General features: G+C 37.7%; 1 protein-coding gene across 1 annotated transcript; it reads right to left on the bottom strand.

The window, feature by feature from the left end:
* Nucleotides 1-1,386: 1,386 nt before the first annotated feature.
* On the bottom strand, nucleotides 1,387-4,647 carry ATSTE24 (Peptidase family M48 family protein). Its single transcript, XM_079042230.1, has 14 exons — nucleotides 4,480-4,647; nucleotides 3,842-3,989; nucleotides 3,678-3,762; nucleotides 3,501-3,596; nucleotides 3,346-3,411; nucleotides 3,148-3,246; nucleotides 2,950-3,063; nucleotides 2,749-2,859; nucleotides 2,585-2,647; nucleotides 2,397-2,489; nucleotides 2,184-2,297; nucleotides 2,017-2,088; nucleotides 1,863-1,928; nucleotides 1,387-1,744 (listed from the first exon to the last, which is right to left on the bottom strand). The coding sequence occupies exons 1-14, from the start codon at nucleotides 4,508-4,510 to the stop codon at nucleotides 1,628-1,630; spliced, it is 1,275 nt and encodes a 424-aa protein (XP_078898356.1). The 5' UTR covers nucleotides 4,511-4,647; the 3' UTR covers nucleotides 1,387-1,627.
* Between the last annotated feature and the right edge of the window lie 10,676 nt (nucleotides 4,648-15,323).

Consider the following 15,323-nt stretch of genomic DNA (forward strand, 5'->3'; position numbering starts at 1 on the left):
AAGTTGTCCATATTAGTATATACCCCACAAAATAATAAATAGTAGGATCCTAACACAACGGTCTGAAGCAAAGGTTTGGAGTTAAACTCTAGATTTGGCGTTAAAAAGAGCTACCACAAAAGTGATACTCAAATCATAAGGTTTCATGATGAGACGAGGAATCATGTTCCCTTTTCCTCCTAAAATGTGCAACGAATAAGCTTGCCAAAGTAGACCATACATATAGCAACACCCATATTAAAATTACAAAATAAGATATAAAGTCCAATAGTTGGTTTGAAAGTGAAAACACAAAAATGTTAGAAAAGTTAAAAAATATATGCTTTTGGGGCTTTCTGGGAATTACCGGGAAAGACCCATTTTTTACGCAAATCAAAAAGTCTTACCCACCCATTCAGCCAGAAAAATTGTTTTGTTTGAACCTGAAAAGATGTCTATCAAAAAAGGCATAAGTTGTTTTTTTGCATCAAGTCAAAAATAAACACTCTTATAACATCAACTCCAATGCAGCCAAATTGCTAGGGTTGTTTATGACAACCACAATGAGCGTATTATCATTAGTAAAAGACGAAAACACCCATGTAGATGTATAGTGCTTTTGGTGTACTGAGTGCTTGGGAGAGACAGGTGAGGCTCTTCAAGGGTATTTTTGTCTTTCGCATGGACTAGAGATCTATAGCAAATCTTTGTTCCATCTTGTCAAAAAAATTGACGAGAAAAAAAAGATTTCAACTTTTGTCTCATCAACATCGGTAAGAGTTGAATGCATACCAAACACGATACAACTTAATCTGTCATAATATTTATACCGACTTGCAATGTTAAGCTAGAGTTTCTTGCGGGTTTATCCGGGTTGGGTGAAAACCAATTCAAACAACTAACTGTTATGCTTTGTTTGGATTTTCCCTTCTTTTGTTCTCTTTCTAAAAAAGCTAAAATCCAAAATACACTATTTGCACTTGAAATGTCCAAACGATGATCCTCTTTGATAGTTGGATTCTTGTTTTCTGCATAGTTGAGGTTTGGAGGAGAGAAGATGAAGAGCCAATTGTAACTTAGGTCGTAAATGAGATTTTAGGGTTAGAGATAATCTTCATTATCATGCTAATACCGTGACAGGTAACCCCCCAAGTAAAAAGACACATTTGCCCTCATGACAGGTAACAGCTACGTTTTGACGGGTCCACAAGGAAACTTAAAAAGGACCACTTTTGCAATTTTCTATTTTTGGAATGTCTTGAATTAAAAAAAAAACGGATTACGAAAAACGATCCAACCAGGTTGGTTCATATTTTGAAAAACAAAATCAATTTGGATTTACTCGATCATATAATCGAAACAATTCATCCAAACGAACACCCCAAAAGAACAATTCACAAAACCCCAAAACTCAAAAACCATGTTCTACACTTGATAAAAAAAAATCATGACAATCTACATGATATTTCTTACCCTTTAACTCTTCCTTGTTTGGCCCAAGAACAACAATTTCCAGGTTTCTAATTCTCGTTCACAAGTGAAATATAATATATCGCTTTTTCAAAGGGTAAAACGGTCACTACAGAATCTATGTAATCTAAACTGTAGATTCAAAGTTGAAACTTACTATGTTTTGTGTGTCATCTTCTTAATCTGCCTTCTTGTCAGCTTCATCTATGGCAGCTAACCTTTCAACCAATGGAGGATGAGAGTAATGGTAAGCAGAGTACCATGGATCCGTGTTCATTGCTGACAAGTTCTCCTCCTGTAAAATCCCATACATTTTACTTATAAATCCATCAAAATATATTTAGTCATGTTTTTTACAAATTATCCAACTGGAACTTTTTAACAACTTATGCAGCCATGTTGAAATTTATTACCTGCAGCTTAACTAATCCATCTCGAAGTGGTTTAGAATAGCCAAGCTTCTTTGCAAAAGCATCAGCCTAGGTAAAATAAAATGTCATAATCAGACAAAATTATATATTTTATAAAGGAATAATTTCAACATGAATATATAAATTTTAAAAATACCTGAAACTCAAAAGCACGGCTGACAAGATTGAGGCCAAAGCTTACAAGATGCTGGATAGGTTGTATAGTATGCTGCAATCAAAATATCCATATTGAGTCATTGACATTAAAAAAATCAACAAAAAAAACATATTAAGATTTATAATTAATTCAAAATATTAGTCTACCTGGAATAATATGAGCCCAATGAGAACTGGTTGAGTATCAAATCCAAAACTTAGGAATAGATCCTTTGAGTTCTTTACAAGTGTATAGCCTCCAAATTGCAAAAGTGTAAGAACCTGATATTTAGACCAAAAAGATTTTAAAAAATATACAGTAGAATTTTGAATTCTTACAATTATAAGAAATAAAAAAAAAATAAAAAATAGTAAGCACACCTGAACAGCAATGAAGGAGTACATTGTGTGATTCAGTTTCCAGTGACCAAGTTCATGAGCAATCACAGCAACAACTTCTTCCTCATTTTTGCACTGTATAGTATATCATTAAATCACATTAACCAAATAAATTAAATAAGAGTAAAAAATGAACTTTATTCAACAAGATTATGTGTAAGGAACAATACCTGCTGAATTAAAGTGTCATAAAGAACAATACGCTTGTTCTTAAAGAACCCATACATGTATGCCTGCAGATAGAACAATTAGTGGGGTGTAAAAAAAGATAACTTTTTAGGCATATTGTTAAAAGAATCAGAACAATTATTGTAAATTATATAAAAACTCTCACATTGCTATGGCTTGACCTTGTAGATCCATCCACAACAAACAGCTTCTTTAAAGGGAAGCTGAGAGAGGAAGCAAGATTCTCAATTTTTGACCTAAGCGTGCCATCTGGCAGCTTTTGATGACATGGCAAATGAAATTTCTCAGAGATGGAATACATTTAAATAATCAATCAAGAAATCAAGATTAAAGTTGGAGTACTTACGGGTGTGAATTTGTTGAAAAGGGGTGCAATTAGAACAGGGTAGATTGTCATCATGACAAGAGATAACACAAACATAAACCCCCAAAGATAGATAGCCAAGTAGGGTCCACCTTTCTGCAATGATTAAAAAACCATTATTTATGTAACAAATTTTCATAAAAATAAATAAATACGGAATTTTGTTTGCAAAAATAATACCTGTACTATTAAAATGATGGCAGCCACAACGGGTGGTCCAATAACTACAGCCAAGAACATGCCTTTAATCATGTCACGAAAGAAAAGCAAGATTGTTTGCTGCAATCATAAATCCCATGTGTTACAAACTTATATCCAAATTTAAATTTAATAAAAAGAGAAAACTATAAAAATGAGTGGAGTCATGTTTTATAAAACCTTGTTAAAACCATGTCGCTCTTCAATTACAAAAGTCGAGTAAAGAGAAAATGGTAAGTCTGTCAACTGCAAAAAGTATATTAGATAAAAATGTAAATCAACAGTAAGATTAAATTAAATAGCAGTGAAAAAGACTAAAGAGCCCACGTATGTACCTGAGACCAAATCATAACACCAGCTAAGAATGCAAGTGTATGATATATTTCATTCTCTGAATCAAGGCCAATTGATTCCAAAGTATCACCTGATTTCTGTTGTCATTCAAAAAGTTGTGAATACAACTAAAAACTTGTTACATAATTGAACTTTATGGGAAAGACTAAACTGCCCACCTTCCAGAACCAAGGTAATACACCATACAGCAAAATAGCAGCGTCCATCAGTATTGTTACAAACCCATGAAGGAAGTGGAAGTTACTGGAAAAAAAAAACATATGAATTGATGAACATGAAGTTGCAGGAAAATAAATATTATGATGATGAAAATATTAAATACCTTTTATCAAGACTATAAGCTCTAGATTTTTTGAACTTTTCCTCACTGATTACCCCTTCCAAAGTTTTGGGAAGGGTTGGCAGCTTGAGAGCTACATGTTGTCGCACATCTAGATAAGTCTCGAAGATGTACATGAATATCATGAATCCTGGAAATGAAAAATAACATAGTCATCAGAAAAATTACTTCATCCATATCATGAAAATTAATACTTACACCCAAAAGATAGTCGATTTTTGGATGACAGTAATCATTTTGACATAAATAAAATTCAAAGTTATTGTATGCTGGAAAAGTTGTATCGCTAAAAAAAATAGAGCCTTTTGAGAACTATAGTTCTACGAATATACTAGCCCCTACTCAATCGTCCATTATAAACAAAAACCCTAGCGATTACTTCATTATAAACAAAAACCCTAGCGATTACATCCGAAGACAGATAACCGAATCAATGTTAGTATTAAGGTAGTAGTAAGAATAGTAAAGGCGAAACCCTAATAATGAAATAAAGACACAATACTTTCTCAAAATCAAAACAGAAACTAATAAGGTGAAAATGAAGGATTAGAGAGATAATCAAACATAGAAGACAACTGATGAAGGAGCATAGTAAGAAGGAAAAAAGGACGCAGAGATACCGACTACGGCTTCCAGGTAGGGAAACGCCATGGCTGTGTTTCAGCGTAAGAAGGATAGGGACGATCGGGGGAGAAAAGAGATTTTGGTCACAATCTACAAGCCGTTTCCAAGTAGAGATGGAAACATGACCTACTCACGCTTTGCTCGCTGGGTATTAAGCAAAACTGAATTTTAATTTTAATTTTGTATAGATCACTATGACAAATTGTTCCTTTTTTCTCGGATAAACACTTGTTAGTTTTTTTAAACTTTGTGATATTATCCGGGACGCAATCTGTAAATTTTGTAGTTTGTAACGATTATTTTTTATATATATGGACCATTTCTTAAATAAAATATCTATAGCACATTTTTTGTAAAATATAGTGACCGTTCTTACAATTTATTTTATATGTAAGAACCAAACCTTATTTTTGTAAATTTGTTACTATGGTGGGGCATTTATGTAGTCTTTTAAAACATATGCACCATTCCTGTAAATATAATTTTGCACAAAGGACATATTTAGTAAAATACAAGGATCATTCTTTGTAATTTATTTTTTATATAAGGACCAAACATGTCAATACACAAAAGTTAAAGGGATGGAAAATGTTAGTGTTCAAATTTAAAAGGGTGAAACTATCATTTTACAAAGGCACTAGATAAAATAACAGGATGGTAAGTGCGAACATATGGAAATTTAGGGATCAAATGTGCTAAAATAAAAGTATAAAATAAAAAAGTTTTTTGACCAAAATTTAAAATCATGGTCAAACTCTAAAATAACAAATGTTTGTATCCAATATAAAACTTTAAAACTATATTTTATGGCCAAAGTTAATATATATATATATATATATATATATATATATATATATATATATATATATAGACACACACGAGATTGCGCCCTTCCTCCCCAAGACTCGGCTACGTGGACGAACCAGAGGTTGCCACGTTGGCAGGGCGCGACATGATTTTCTAATTTGTCTATAAATAATCTTATTTTTAGCTCATTTTTCACTCATTCTTCTTCCAAACTTTCTTGAGGCCCCGAGGCCCGACTTTTGTAGTTCTTAGATGTTAGTAGTGAAGCTCTGAAGTGTTGGAGAGGCTGTAGAAATAAAGCTTTCAGTTTTGAAGTTCTGCCCGCGCACTTTTCGGTTTTTCGCTAAATAACCTGTAAGTTGATTTACGTTTACTGTGCTTTATGTATAACTTATATTTTTTCGTAGTCGGTATTATGAACTTATAAATAAGATTCATCAATAATATCAATCGTTATATTGATCGATCTACTTATGGGGATGATGTCAATGCTAGATTTGCGATGTGTTTAAAACGGATTTTACAAACATTATATATTTATATGTCAAATGGATCCTACCTTCGATACAATCTTATTTGGTTGTTTCTTTTCAACTATAAGTCAATATTCTTTTAGGATTATTGATAAATCTAAGAAACTATAATTATAATCGCAAATAATATAAACGATAACGGAAATGTATTAATATTTATATTTAGGTCGTTTTAAAAGGGAAATATGTAGTGTCAGTCAAGGAACTGATTTTCCCATGAAACTTCAATCTCAATCAAATGAGTGTATAGTTATTTTCATGAACATGATTTTAATAAAGTATTTATTAACAATATTAAATATCTGTTGAAAATTATACATGAATTAACTGCTTATTTTCTAGAATATGAGTTAAATTTCTATTTGATAATATACATTGTTTGAACTAGGTGTGGTTATATATGTGTTAAGTGTATATATGGTATTATAATATTATTACATGATAATCTTAAGAAAATCATTATTACTTAAAAAAAATGTGTATTGAATACCTGATATTTTGTGTTAAATATATACACTAATTCATGATAGTATTGTCTGAATAAGGTTGTTATTGAAAGTTGATTTTAAGGATTGTACTCTTGTTTAAGTTTAAAACTAAGACGTCTAATGAATTTTTAGATCCCATTAAGTTGAAATAAAAGTGTAATCATACACTGCATTGCAATAAGCATTGTATAAGTAGTAAAAAGGTTTTGGAAATTGTTTACACGCATCATATTCTTTTCTAATGACAAAATAAGACTTATAAAAGATGTTTAGTTCAAGTTAAGTTGATAAGTGCTTAGTTATACCCTATTTTATAATGATATGGAATTAACAAGGAGTCCTTATTGAAAATTGTCTATTTATATTATATTATGGTCTATTTATAAACTAAAGAATTATAAGGATGTTTAATTCAAATATGTTGGATATCAGGTAGTCTTATTCTGGGGTAAGATGTGAGATTAAAGTGGAGCGTAGTAGTCATCCTCTTTTTTTTTTTAATAACTAGAAATAGTGGGTCCTGATCATGCAACCAGAGGGTATGTGGTCATCTACCAGAGTAAGATGACAACATTTGATCATTGTAGACAATCTCATGAATTACGTTGCTAGTGTGGACTTATAACCCACATACGTAGATGAAATGGGATAACATATTCATCAAATACTCTGAAGGCTCGGGTGCCTTTATGTAACATCCCCCTCTGGCACGTATCACAATATTGTCCGCTTTGGCCCACTCGGCACAAGGACTTCCCAGGGGGTCACCCATCCCGATACTACTGTCACCCGAGCACGCTTAACTGCAAAGTTCTTATGGGATCTGTTGCCCTCGCGGATTTAAAATGCGTTGTGACAAGGAAGGTATCCACCCCTTATAAGGAAATGTTTCGTTCTCCTTAAGGTGGGTTGCATCTGATCCTACATCGGCTTTGAAGGGGAACGAAACATTTCCTTATAAGGGGTGTGGATACCTTCCTTGTCACAACGCGTTTTAAAGTCGTGAGGGCAGCAGATCACATAAGAACTCTGCAGTTAAGCATGCTCAGGCGAGGGCACTCCAAGGATGGGTGACCCCATGGGAAGTTTTCATGTTGGGAGCCCAAAGCGGACAATATTGTGATACGTGCCAAATGGGGATGTTACAAATGGTATCAGAGTTGGATCACAAGTCGATGTGTTCGACAGGGACGTCGAACCCTATAATGGGGGTGAAGGTGGGTTGTACCTGATCCTACATCGGCTTGGAAGGAGAACAAAACATTTACTTATAAGGGGTGTGGATACCTTCCTTGTCACAACGCGTTTTAAAGTCGTGAGGGCAACAGATACCATAAGAAATCTGTAGTTAAGCGTGCTAGGGCGTGAGCAATATAGGGATGGGTGACCCCCCTGGGAAGTTTTTGTGTCGGGAGCCCAAAGCGGACAATATTGTGATACGTGCCAGAGGGGGATGTTACACCTCAGTCGATGTTGAAAAGAACAGGAAATTGATGGGGAGATAGTTCACAAACTTTTGGGTGTTGTCTTTGTTGGAAAGAACAAGAATAAGCAGATAACAAATTTTTTGTTCCAAGTTTGTGATGTGGAGAGGTACACGAACTCTCAGTATACGAGTCTTCTTTTTCATCTTAACAATTGCAAGATGAATACAGCAGGAGATAAAGTTGAAATCTGAAAGACGATCATCTGGTATACCGAGATTCACCGAGTATTGTACCAGGCCATGAAGATGAGACGACATAGTTTCGACACTTCTCACTAAGGGGGAGATTGTAAGGTTCGAAGTTTATAGTGAGGTGTCGAAGTACAGTTAGGCCTGGTTAGTTTCAAAGTCATTGTATTGTATTTTGAATGTATGTATTACATAAGGCATTGTTAGAGGTCGAATCTCTCATGTCTAGTCCTTATGTTTTTTTGTACGCGTTTGTATGTTCCTATAAATAGGGAAAGTATAGGATGTCGAGAGTAACTTTTGAGAGCGTGATCACTTTACTCCTTTTGTACTCCTGTATTCTTTCAGACGTAATCAAAGAACCAAACAGATTCTATTTACATCATTGTTCTTAATTCATTATGTACTTTGATTTCGTTCCTAATACTCGAATCATACGAACATCACCAACCCCTCAATAAAATCAATAATAAACACTCAAACTCATGCATGATCCAAAATAACTCATCAAGATGACATTTTTATGAACAAGGGACCTCACAAATGCCAAGATCCATCATTCTAAGCTCTTGGAGTAGCTTATACTCACATGGATGACTCTAAGGGCCAAAAGGAACCCAAAAATGTAACACCCAGAATCTTGAGGAGAAATTGTAAGGAATGAATCCCATTTTGGGGATTGGAAAACGATGTGTTGGAGGAACCAACAAGGTGTGTCTAGTTAAGGACAAACACGGGTTTTATTAAGACCAGTACAACGTGTTGGTGTCTAAACAAGGTGTGTTGGAAGCTGGGAAGGAAACCCTAAATTGCACCCTATATAATCTCCTTAAGACCCAAGGGTGGGTCTCCTTACCAGCCTCCATTGCCACTTAAACCCTAATTCGTCCCTTAAGCTTTATTGGTGGTATTCTTGAGCCTTGAGTGGATTCTTGTGATTATTCTGCTCATTTCCAAAGGAAGCTTTGAAGATTGAAGGCTCTTAGCTTGGAAGGAAGACCATAGATCCAGAATCTCTCCACTTCTATCAGTTTATTATAATTTTGGTCTCCTTTTTAGGTATTTGGATGAGTTGAGTTGTTTAAGGGCTTGTTCTTTCAGATTTGGGTTTGTTTTGGTATCCTTGAGCATAAAGGTGCAAGATTTATGTGAGGAATGATGTCATGCATGCTTCAAGTCCCCTATTAAGTCCCTTTTTAGCTTAAGAGCTTCACTTAGTCATATATGGACTTAAAGTTGGCAGGTTTACATGATAATCCAGCTCAAGGAGGTTAAATCTATGTTGTGGGGACATGTCTTTAAGGATTAAGTGCTTATTGGTTAAGCTGTTGAATCTCGAGCAAACACGGCGTCTTTGCAAGCCAACACGACGTGTTGGCTAGGGATTTCCCGATTATCTGGATGATGGAAGAACACAGCGTGTCCAAGAGGCAACACGACGTGTTGGATCAACATGGACTGTTGACCTTGACCTTGACTTTTGCAGTTGACCAGGGTTGACCATTGGGTATTTTGGGTTTGGGCTTGGTTGTTTGGGGCATTGTTTGGCTATCAGAGAAGAAGTGTTTTGGATTAGGGAAAGTTAATGGGCTTTAGGGTAAGACCCATGTAAGGGTTTGGGCCCAATTTGAAAAACTGGGCCACAAGTGGACCTTGGTTGATTATTTGGTTTATGGGCCTTTGATTGTGAGTTTGAGCCTTAATCTTGGACCAAACTATGTGAGGGCTAAATGGTCTTTTTACCCCATATATGTGGATGATTGGATTCGGTTTGGAACTCAATTGTTAATAGGGTGTTATTTGTTTGATAACTCGGGGATTCTACCGGATCTGCGGTCAGAGATTTATTTGTGGGTTCAACTATCGAGGCGAGTCTCCTCACTATATTTAGCGGGTCAAAGGAACCAATGCTGACCTATGGCTTGCTATGTAGAGTGCTAGATGTCTACGTGACTCTTGCATGTGTATGTGTTTTGTATGCTTACTAGGCGGGCCCCGATGGTTATTATGTATGCTAGTATCAGGTTATGCATATATGGTTTGTATGTGGGCGGGGACTAATGATTGTACAGTATGCTACTATCTTTTTGATTTTCGCATGTGTTTGAATGTTATATGATTATATGGTTATATGTTTAGTGGGCGAGGCTCGTTATACGAGTGTGGGCGGGGCCCGTATCTCATTGTTATGCAAGTGTGGGCGGGGCACGTATCTCACTGTTATTCGAGTGTGGGCGTGGCCCGTATCTCATTGGGCGGGGCCCGTTATTCGAGTGTGGGTGGGGCCCGCTATGTGAGTGTGGGCGGGGTCTGTATCTCATTTGGGCGGGGCCCGTTATATGATATGTATTGTATGAGGTATATTGGGGAACTTACTAAGTTTTGTGCTTACTGTTTGTGGTTTATGGTTTCAGGTACTTCTGGTTCGAAATGGAAGGGTCCAACTTGATCATAGCACATACACCAGTGTTTTCTGCAATTCGTGATTTTGGGAATGTACTCTGATAATTGTTTTATTCGAAAAACGTCCAAATGTTTGAATAAAGATTAAATGGGTATTTTTGATTATATTACAAATGAAAATTTTATTATGTGATTTTCGGGACGTTACAAGTTGGTATCAAAGCCTTGGTTTGAGGGACTCGGGCATACTCTCGGGAGTACCTGGACTCAAACTAAGGGTTTAGTGAAAATTTTCATAAAATAAATCTTTTATTAAAAATGGTTCTAATCAAAAGGGTGTGATGCGTGCAATCGGCCGAGTTTAAGTAAGTGGTTCCCAGAATACCAATGCATGTTTTATTGTGATATATGATATGATTATGTGAATTGCATTCTAGATTAGGGCTAAGGATTTGCTCAGGATTTCATGATAGGATATATGCCTTATATGCCTGGTTGTATGAGCTTTTAGAATTGCATGCTTGTTTGGTTTTCAAATCAGTGGATAAAATGGCTTGATTAGTGTGTGCTGATTAGATTTTCCGTTTCCTGAATGTTGCTTGCTGTGTACTTTGTGGGACCCTTAGTGATGTGAATCAGCTACTAAGTGAATATGTTAAGCCACATGTGGCATATGTTAAATAATCTTAGAGTGAAGGACTTGGCTCTATTGTGCAACTCTCATTTGAGTCCAACCATTCTAGGGTTGAGTCTTTTACTCGAAGGATTATCTAATCTCTGATGCATGTGACTATATTTACGAGGTAGCTAGTTGAAATTCGTGGGAGTCTTTCAGCAGCTGAGGGCAGGATGAGGTCAAGAACCTAGGAGAGCCTAGGAAGTGCTTCAGTGGGTTTAGTTGCGCTGTTTAGCGGGTATTTGGTGCATCAGTTGGAGAAGGTGACTTAGATGATTCAGGATAATTCTTGAGGAAAGTATGGATAGGTGTGGAAGGTAGTATTGGGCCCGTACTACTAAAAGCATATGATCCATACTCAAATCAGGGAGAGTCTTGGTGAATCTAAGAAGCTCGTGGGAGGAGGATTCTTGGGTTTGATATGATCGTTTACATGTTGTATTTCAGTTTGGTGATGAGCACTCAGGAAGGAGGTTCTAGTTATGGTTCTAGTTCAGGCTCAGGTGCAGGTGCTGGTACTGAGCCAATTAGCGAGCAAATGCAGGAGTTTATCTCGTCAGAGATTACCCGCGATATTTTGGAGCAGACCCATGTGATCTTTGGTTCGGTAAAGGAGGGGATTTCGGAGCTTTCGGATAGTAGTCTCGGGGCCTTTCGGGCCGACATCGTTGCAATGCAGTTGGGGGCTCATCTGGAGCCCAAAGCTTGTGGATCCCTGGGATCCTTCAGGAAAGAGGATCCTATTGTTAGCTCTTGTCATTTGGGATTGGAGGTGGGTTATGCACCATGTCTTCAGGAGAGTCGACCAAATGATTGGATTATCGTGGAGGTTTCGCGAGCCCTACGTGAGGAGTTACCCAACATCATTGGGCGTGTCATTGATAAATTGATCACTAGTTTCAAGGTTCAGACTGCAACTGTTCAAACGATTGATGGGGTGGTCGGGGTATCTCGGGAGCGGGAGATTGGTTTGGATAGGCAACTGGGGAAGAGGAAGCAGGATCATGGTCTGGATCGGCGATATGAGCAGTTGGATGCAGTTGTAACTAGTGTCAGAGACTCGAGGGGTCGTGGTGGTTGCACAAAGGATGAAGGGGCACATGAGGATGTTCGAATCAGGTCTAAGTGTGGCAAGTAAGGATGGAAGGGTCACCTCCGCCAAGAATGCACATTGGAGGTAGAGTTGTGCCATCGTTGTCATCAGCATGGTCATATCAAGGCGAATTGCCCCCGCTTATTGGTTGGGGCAGCTCAGGTTTCGTTGCAGGTACTTCGGCAGGAAGAGAGATTCAGGGTTTCTTCAGACGATATTGCGGGTGTGTTAGCTTTTTCCTTCTTCTTGGTTATCCGAATTTATATTGCTTTGGAATTTTGTTTTGGTTTGGGTAACCGTTATCTATGGTTTGGTCATCTACTATTTTATGGGTTATCAATGATTGTTATATGTCGTTTTGCATGCCATGAATCATTAGTGGGTCAGTAAGGGGTTGCATCTTGTTAAGCGGGTTTCATTATGTCCGGTTGTTATTTTGATGCTCGGTCGGGATCGGTTCAGGGGTATTGTGTGGAATGTCTATGGTCAGGATTCAACGGGTTAGTTTTCCAGTATCGTCAAGTTTAATTGGTTTTAGTTTTGTGCTCGGTTGGTCACTAGGAGTGCCAAGAGAAGTGGTATATTGCTAAGCTTTTGGTTTTGTAATTGGTGTAAATGTGTTAGAGATTTGGGTGTTGTATCCTTAAATGTGTCTATCAATTTGTTAGGATTTCGGGGAGTGCTCGTCTGGTCTTCAAGGGTTGTGCGGTCTCTGGGTTTGGCTAGTAATGGAATACTAGCATTGGTAAGCTGAGGTTGTCAGCAGTTCGATAATTAGATGGTAAGATGGATTGGGAATCCTTCAAACCTTGAGTGCTGGGAGAGCTTAGTCGAGTCAAAGTGGGGGAGAACCGTTCGGATCTCTAAGAGCGGAATCAGGCGTGAAACTACGATGAGTTTCACGTTCCCGTCGGGGAGGAAGGCGACCCAAGTGTCCGTTTAGATTAAGGATTGTGCGAGTTAGGAGTTCAGGAAACTTCCCAACAATTGGTTAGCGCCTTCTTGGTGAAGGATACTAGGCTTTCGGTGGACCCATATTGGGGTTTCAGGCATGACCCGAGCCCCAGTTTGGGTGCATGGTCGGGTGCATGTTCGATGCAGTATGAGTATGGATGGTTTGATAGATGAGCGGTAAGACCATGAGTGGTGGCCATGGCAAAGTAGAAGTGGTGTAGAGTTATGGGGTCGCCCGTAGCATTTACTAGGTTGACGGTTAGTGTGGGAGTGTTGTAAGACTGCGGGGTGGCCCGTAGCATTCACCGGTCCCTATGTACCGGTGAGGGTGTAGCAAATCAGTGATGGGTTGCAAATTTCTTCAGATGGTTTAAACTAGGGTGGGTCAGATCATAAGACTATGGGAGGGCCACAACATGCAGGGAATCCGGAAGTGATAGGTCGTTGGTGGACGGTTGTGATAAAAGACTACAGTTGGTCATGTAGCATTCACTTTTAGCATTGGATTCAGTGGAGAGATAGTTTGAGCAATTGTTGCCAGATAAGGATTTCTTTCGGAAGTTGTGTGGGGCGACTACGTGAGTCTTTTGACTCATAAATCTGGCGGGAATCCGGTGTTTCAGTTATTTGGCAGACAAGTTGGGGACTGGGGAGGTCTCAGCTGCTTTTGGAAGGCAGCTAGGGGCAATGATGATTCGAGCAGTATTAGTGATTTGGGATTCGTGTGTGGAGTCGCTTGTTATTCGGGAAGATTCTAAGTCACTTGCAGTGGGATTAAATAATCTCAAAGTAATTTATTTGACCCTGTTACGCAGCTCTTGTTTGAGTCTAACCGTTGCAGGGATGAATATTCTACTCGAAGGATTATCTGAGCCTTCTATGAAGTATAAGTGTTCTGAAGTTGTTTATGGTCAATGATTTTTTCCCTATGGAAGCATCAGATAATCAGGGTTGGAGGTGTTTTGTTTGGTCTGGTATTCAATAAGGATTCGGTATGGTAGTGATAAAGTGTAACATACACGTTTTCAAATCGTGTTTTGTAAATGTTAAAAGTAAATAATATTATGAAATATTATGTGATATTGAGTATTGAGTTCTAACAGATAGTTTTTACTAGAAATGAAGTAAAACTATGTTTAGAATCACTCGGAAAAATATTGGAAGTCTTATGAGATTCCATTTAAAACTCAAAATATCGAAATTTTAACAAAAATATAAAATTTTAAATAAGTAAAATTTTATTATTCAAAGTTGTAGATAATTTCATTAGAAGCATTTAGGCGAAAACCTCATCGAAATCTGAGTTATAACGAAGAAATTATGACCAATCGAAGATCCGCGACAAAACCGGCACGACACCGAATAACGTAAAAAGTGAGTTTTTGATAAACTACTTTTTAGCCTTAGTAATCTAAATGAAAGTCGTAGTATTTGTTAAACCGATAATTTTCATAAAAAGAACGTCCAAATCTGACTTCGTATGAGGAAGTTATGTTTTTTCTAAGTTTCAGAATAACAATAGACAGCTAAAAACTCGAAATAAAGATCGAACAATATTTAGCCGACACAACCTAAACGAGAATTGAAGGTATCGTCAATAGTTGTACAGCGGTATAAAGACTGACGAAAACAGACGTCAGATGAATAAGTTATGAATTTTTAACGGATTTTTCATGTCCCGGCCTGTTAAAAATATAATAATAAAAATAAATCAAAATTAGCCGACAGAGTCTAAACAAAAGTTGTAGAGCATAATTTTACTTGCGCGTGCATATAAAGAACGTCAAAAACGGAGGTCGTATGCGAAAGCCATGGATTTTAGAAGATCGGGGGCACAAAATTCGAGAAAATTCCGAAATCTGAGGAATTTCGCATGTGTGACGCGTGTCCGAACCGGAGACCCATCCGATGCGCGACCCAGTAGTCTTCTGACGCGTGTACAGCCTTCAGTCCGACGCGTGCCATCTTTGTGTCCTGTCCGAAGCGCGCTTGCTGCCTCCCCTCCGGATTCGAGCCTCGCTGCTGCTGTCGCGTGTCCGAGCCTCGCTGCCACCTGCGCCCTTCCTGTTGCTTCGGATCCGAGGCTCACACCTATATAAAGGGTGCGAGACCTCCCGGCTAATGTTAGGAAATTGGCACTTTTTCACCCTAAACTCATATTTTCACTATTTTAACTTCCCCCGAAGCTCCGTGATCATTTCCAACACCCGA

This window comes from Lactuca virosa, chromosome 4, assembly GCF_052849685.1.
Source record: "Lactuca virosa cultivar CGN04683 chromosome 4, Lactuca_virosa_CGN04683_v6, whole genome shotgun sequence".
Taxonomy (NCBI): Eukaryota; Viridiplantae; Streptophyta; class Magnoliopsida; order Asterales; family Asteraceae; genus Lactuca; species Lactuca virosa.

Bases quoted from the DNA above. Each gene is read 5' to 3' on its own strand.
- ATSTE24 (XM_079042230.1), bottom strand. From the start codon at position 4,510: ATGGCGTTTCCCTACCTGGAAGCCGTAGTCG. The intron at 2,298-2,396 runs GTGTGCTTACTA...TCTAAATATCAG, and splicing joins ACTCCTTCATTGCTGTTCAG to GTTCTTACACTTTTGCAATT. The intron at 2,089-2,183 runs GTAGACTAATAT...TTTTGATTGCAG, and splicing joins TTGGGCTCATATTATTCCAG to CATACTATACAACCTATCCA.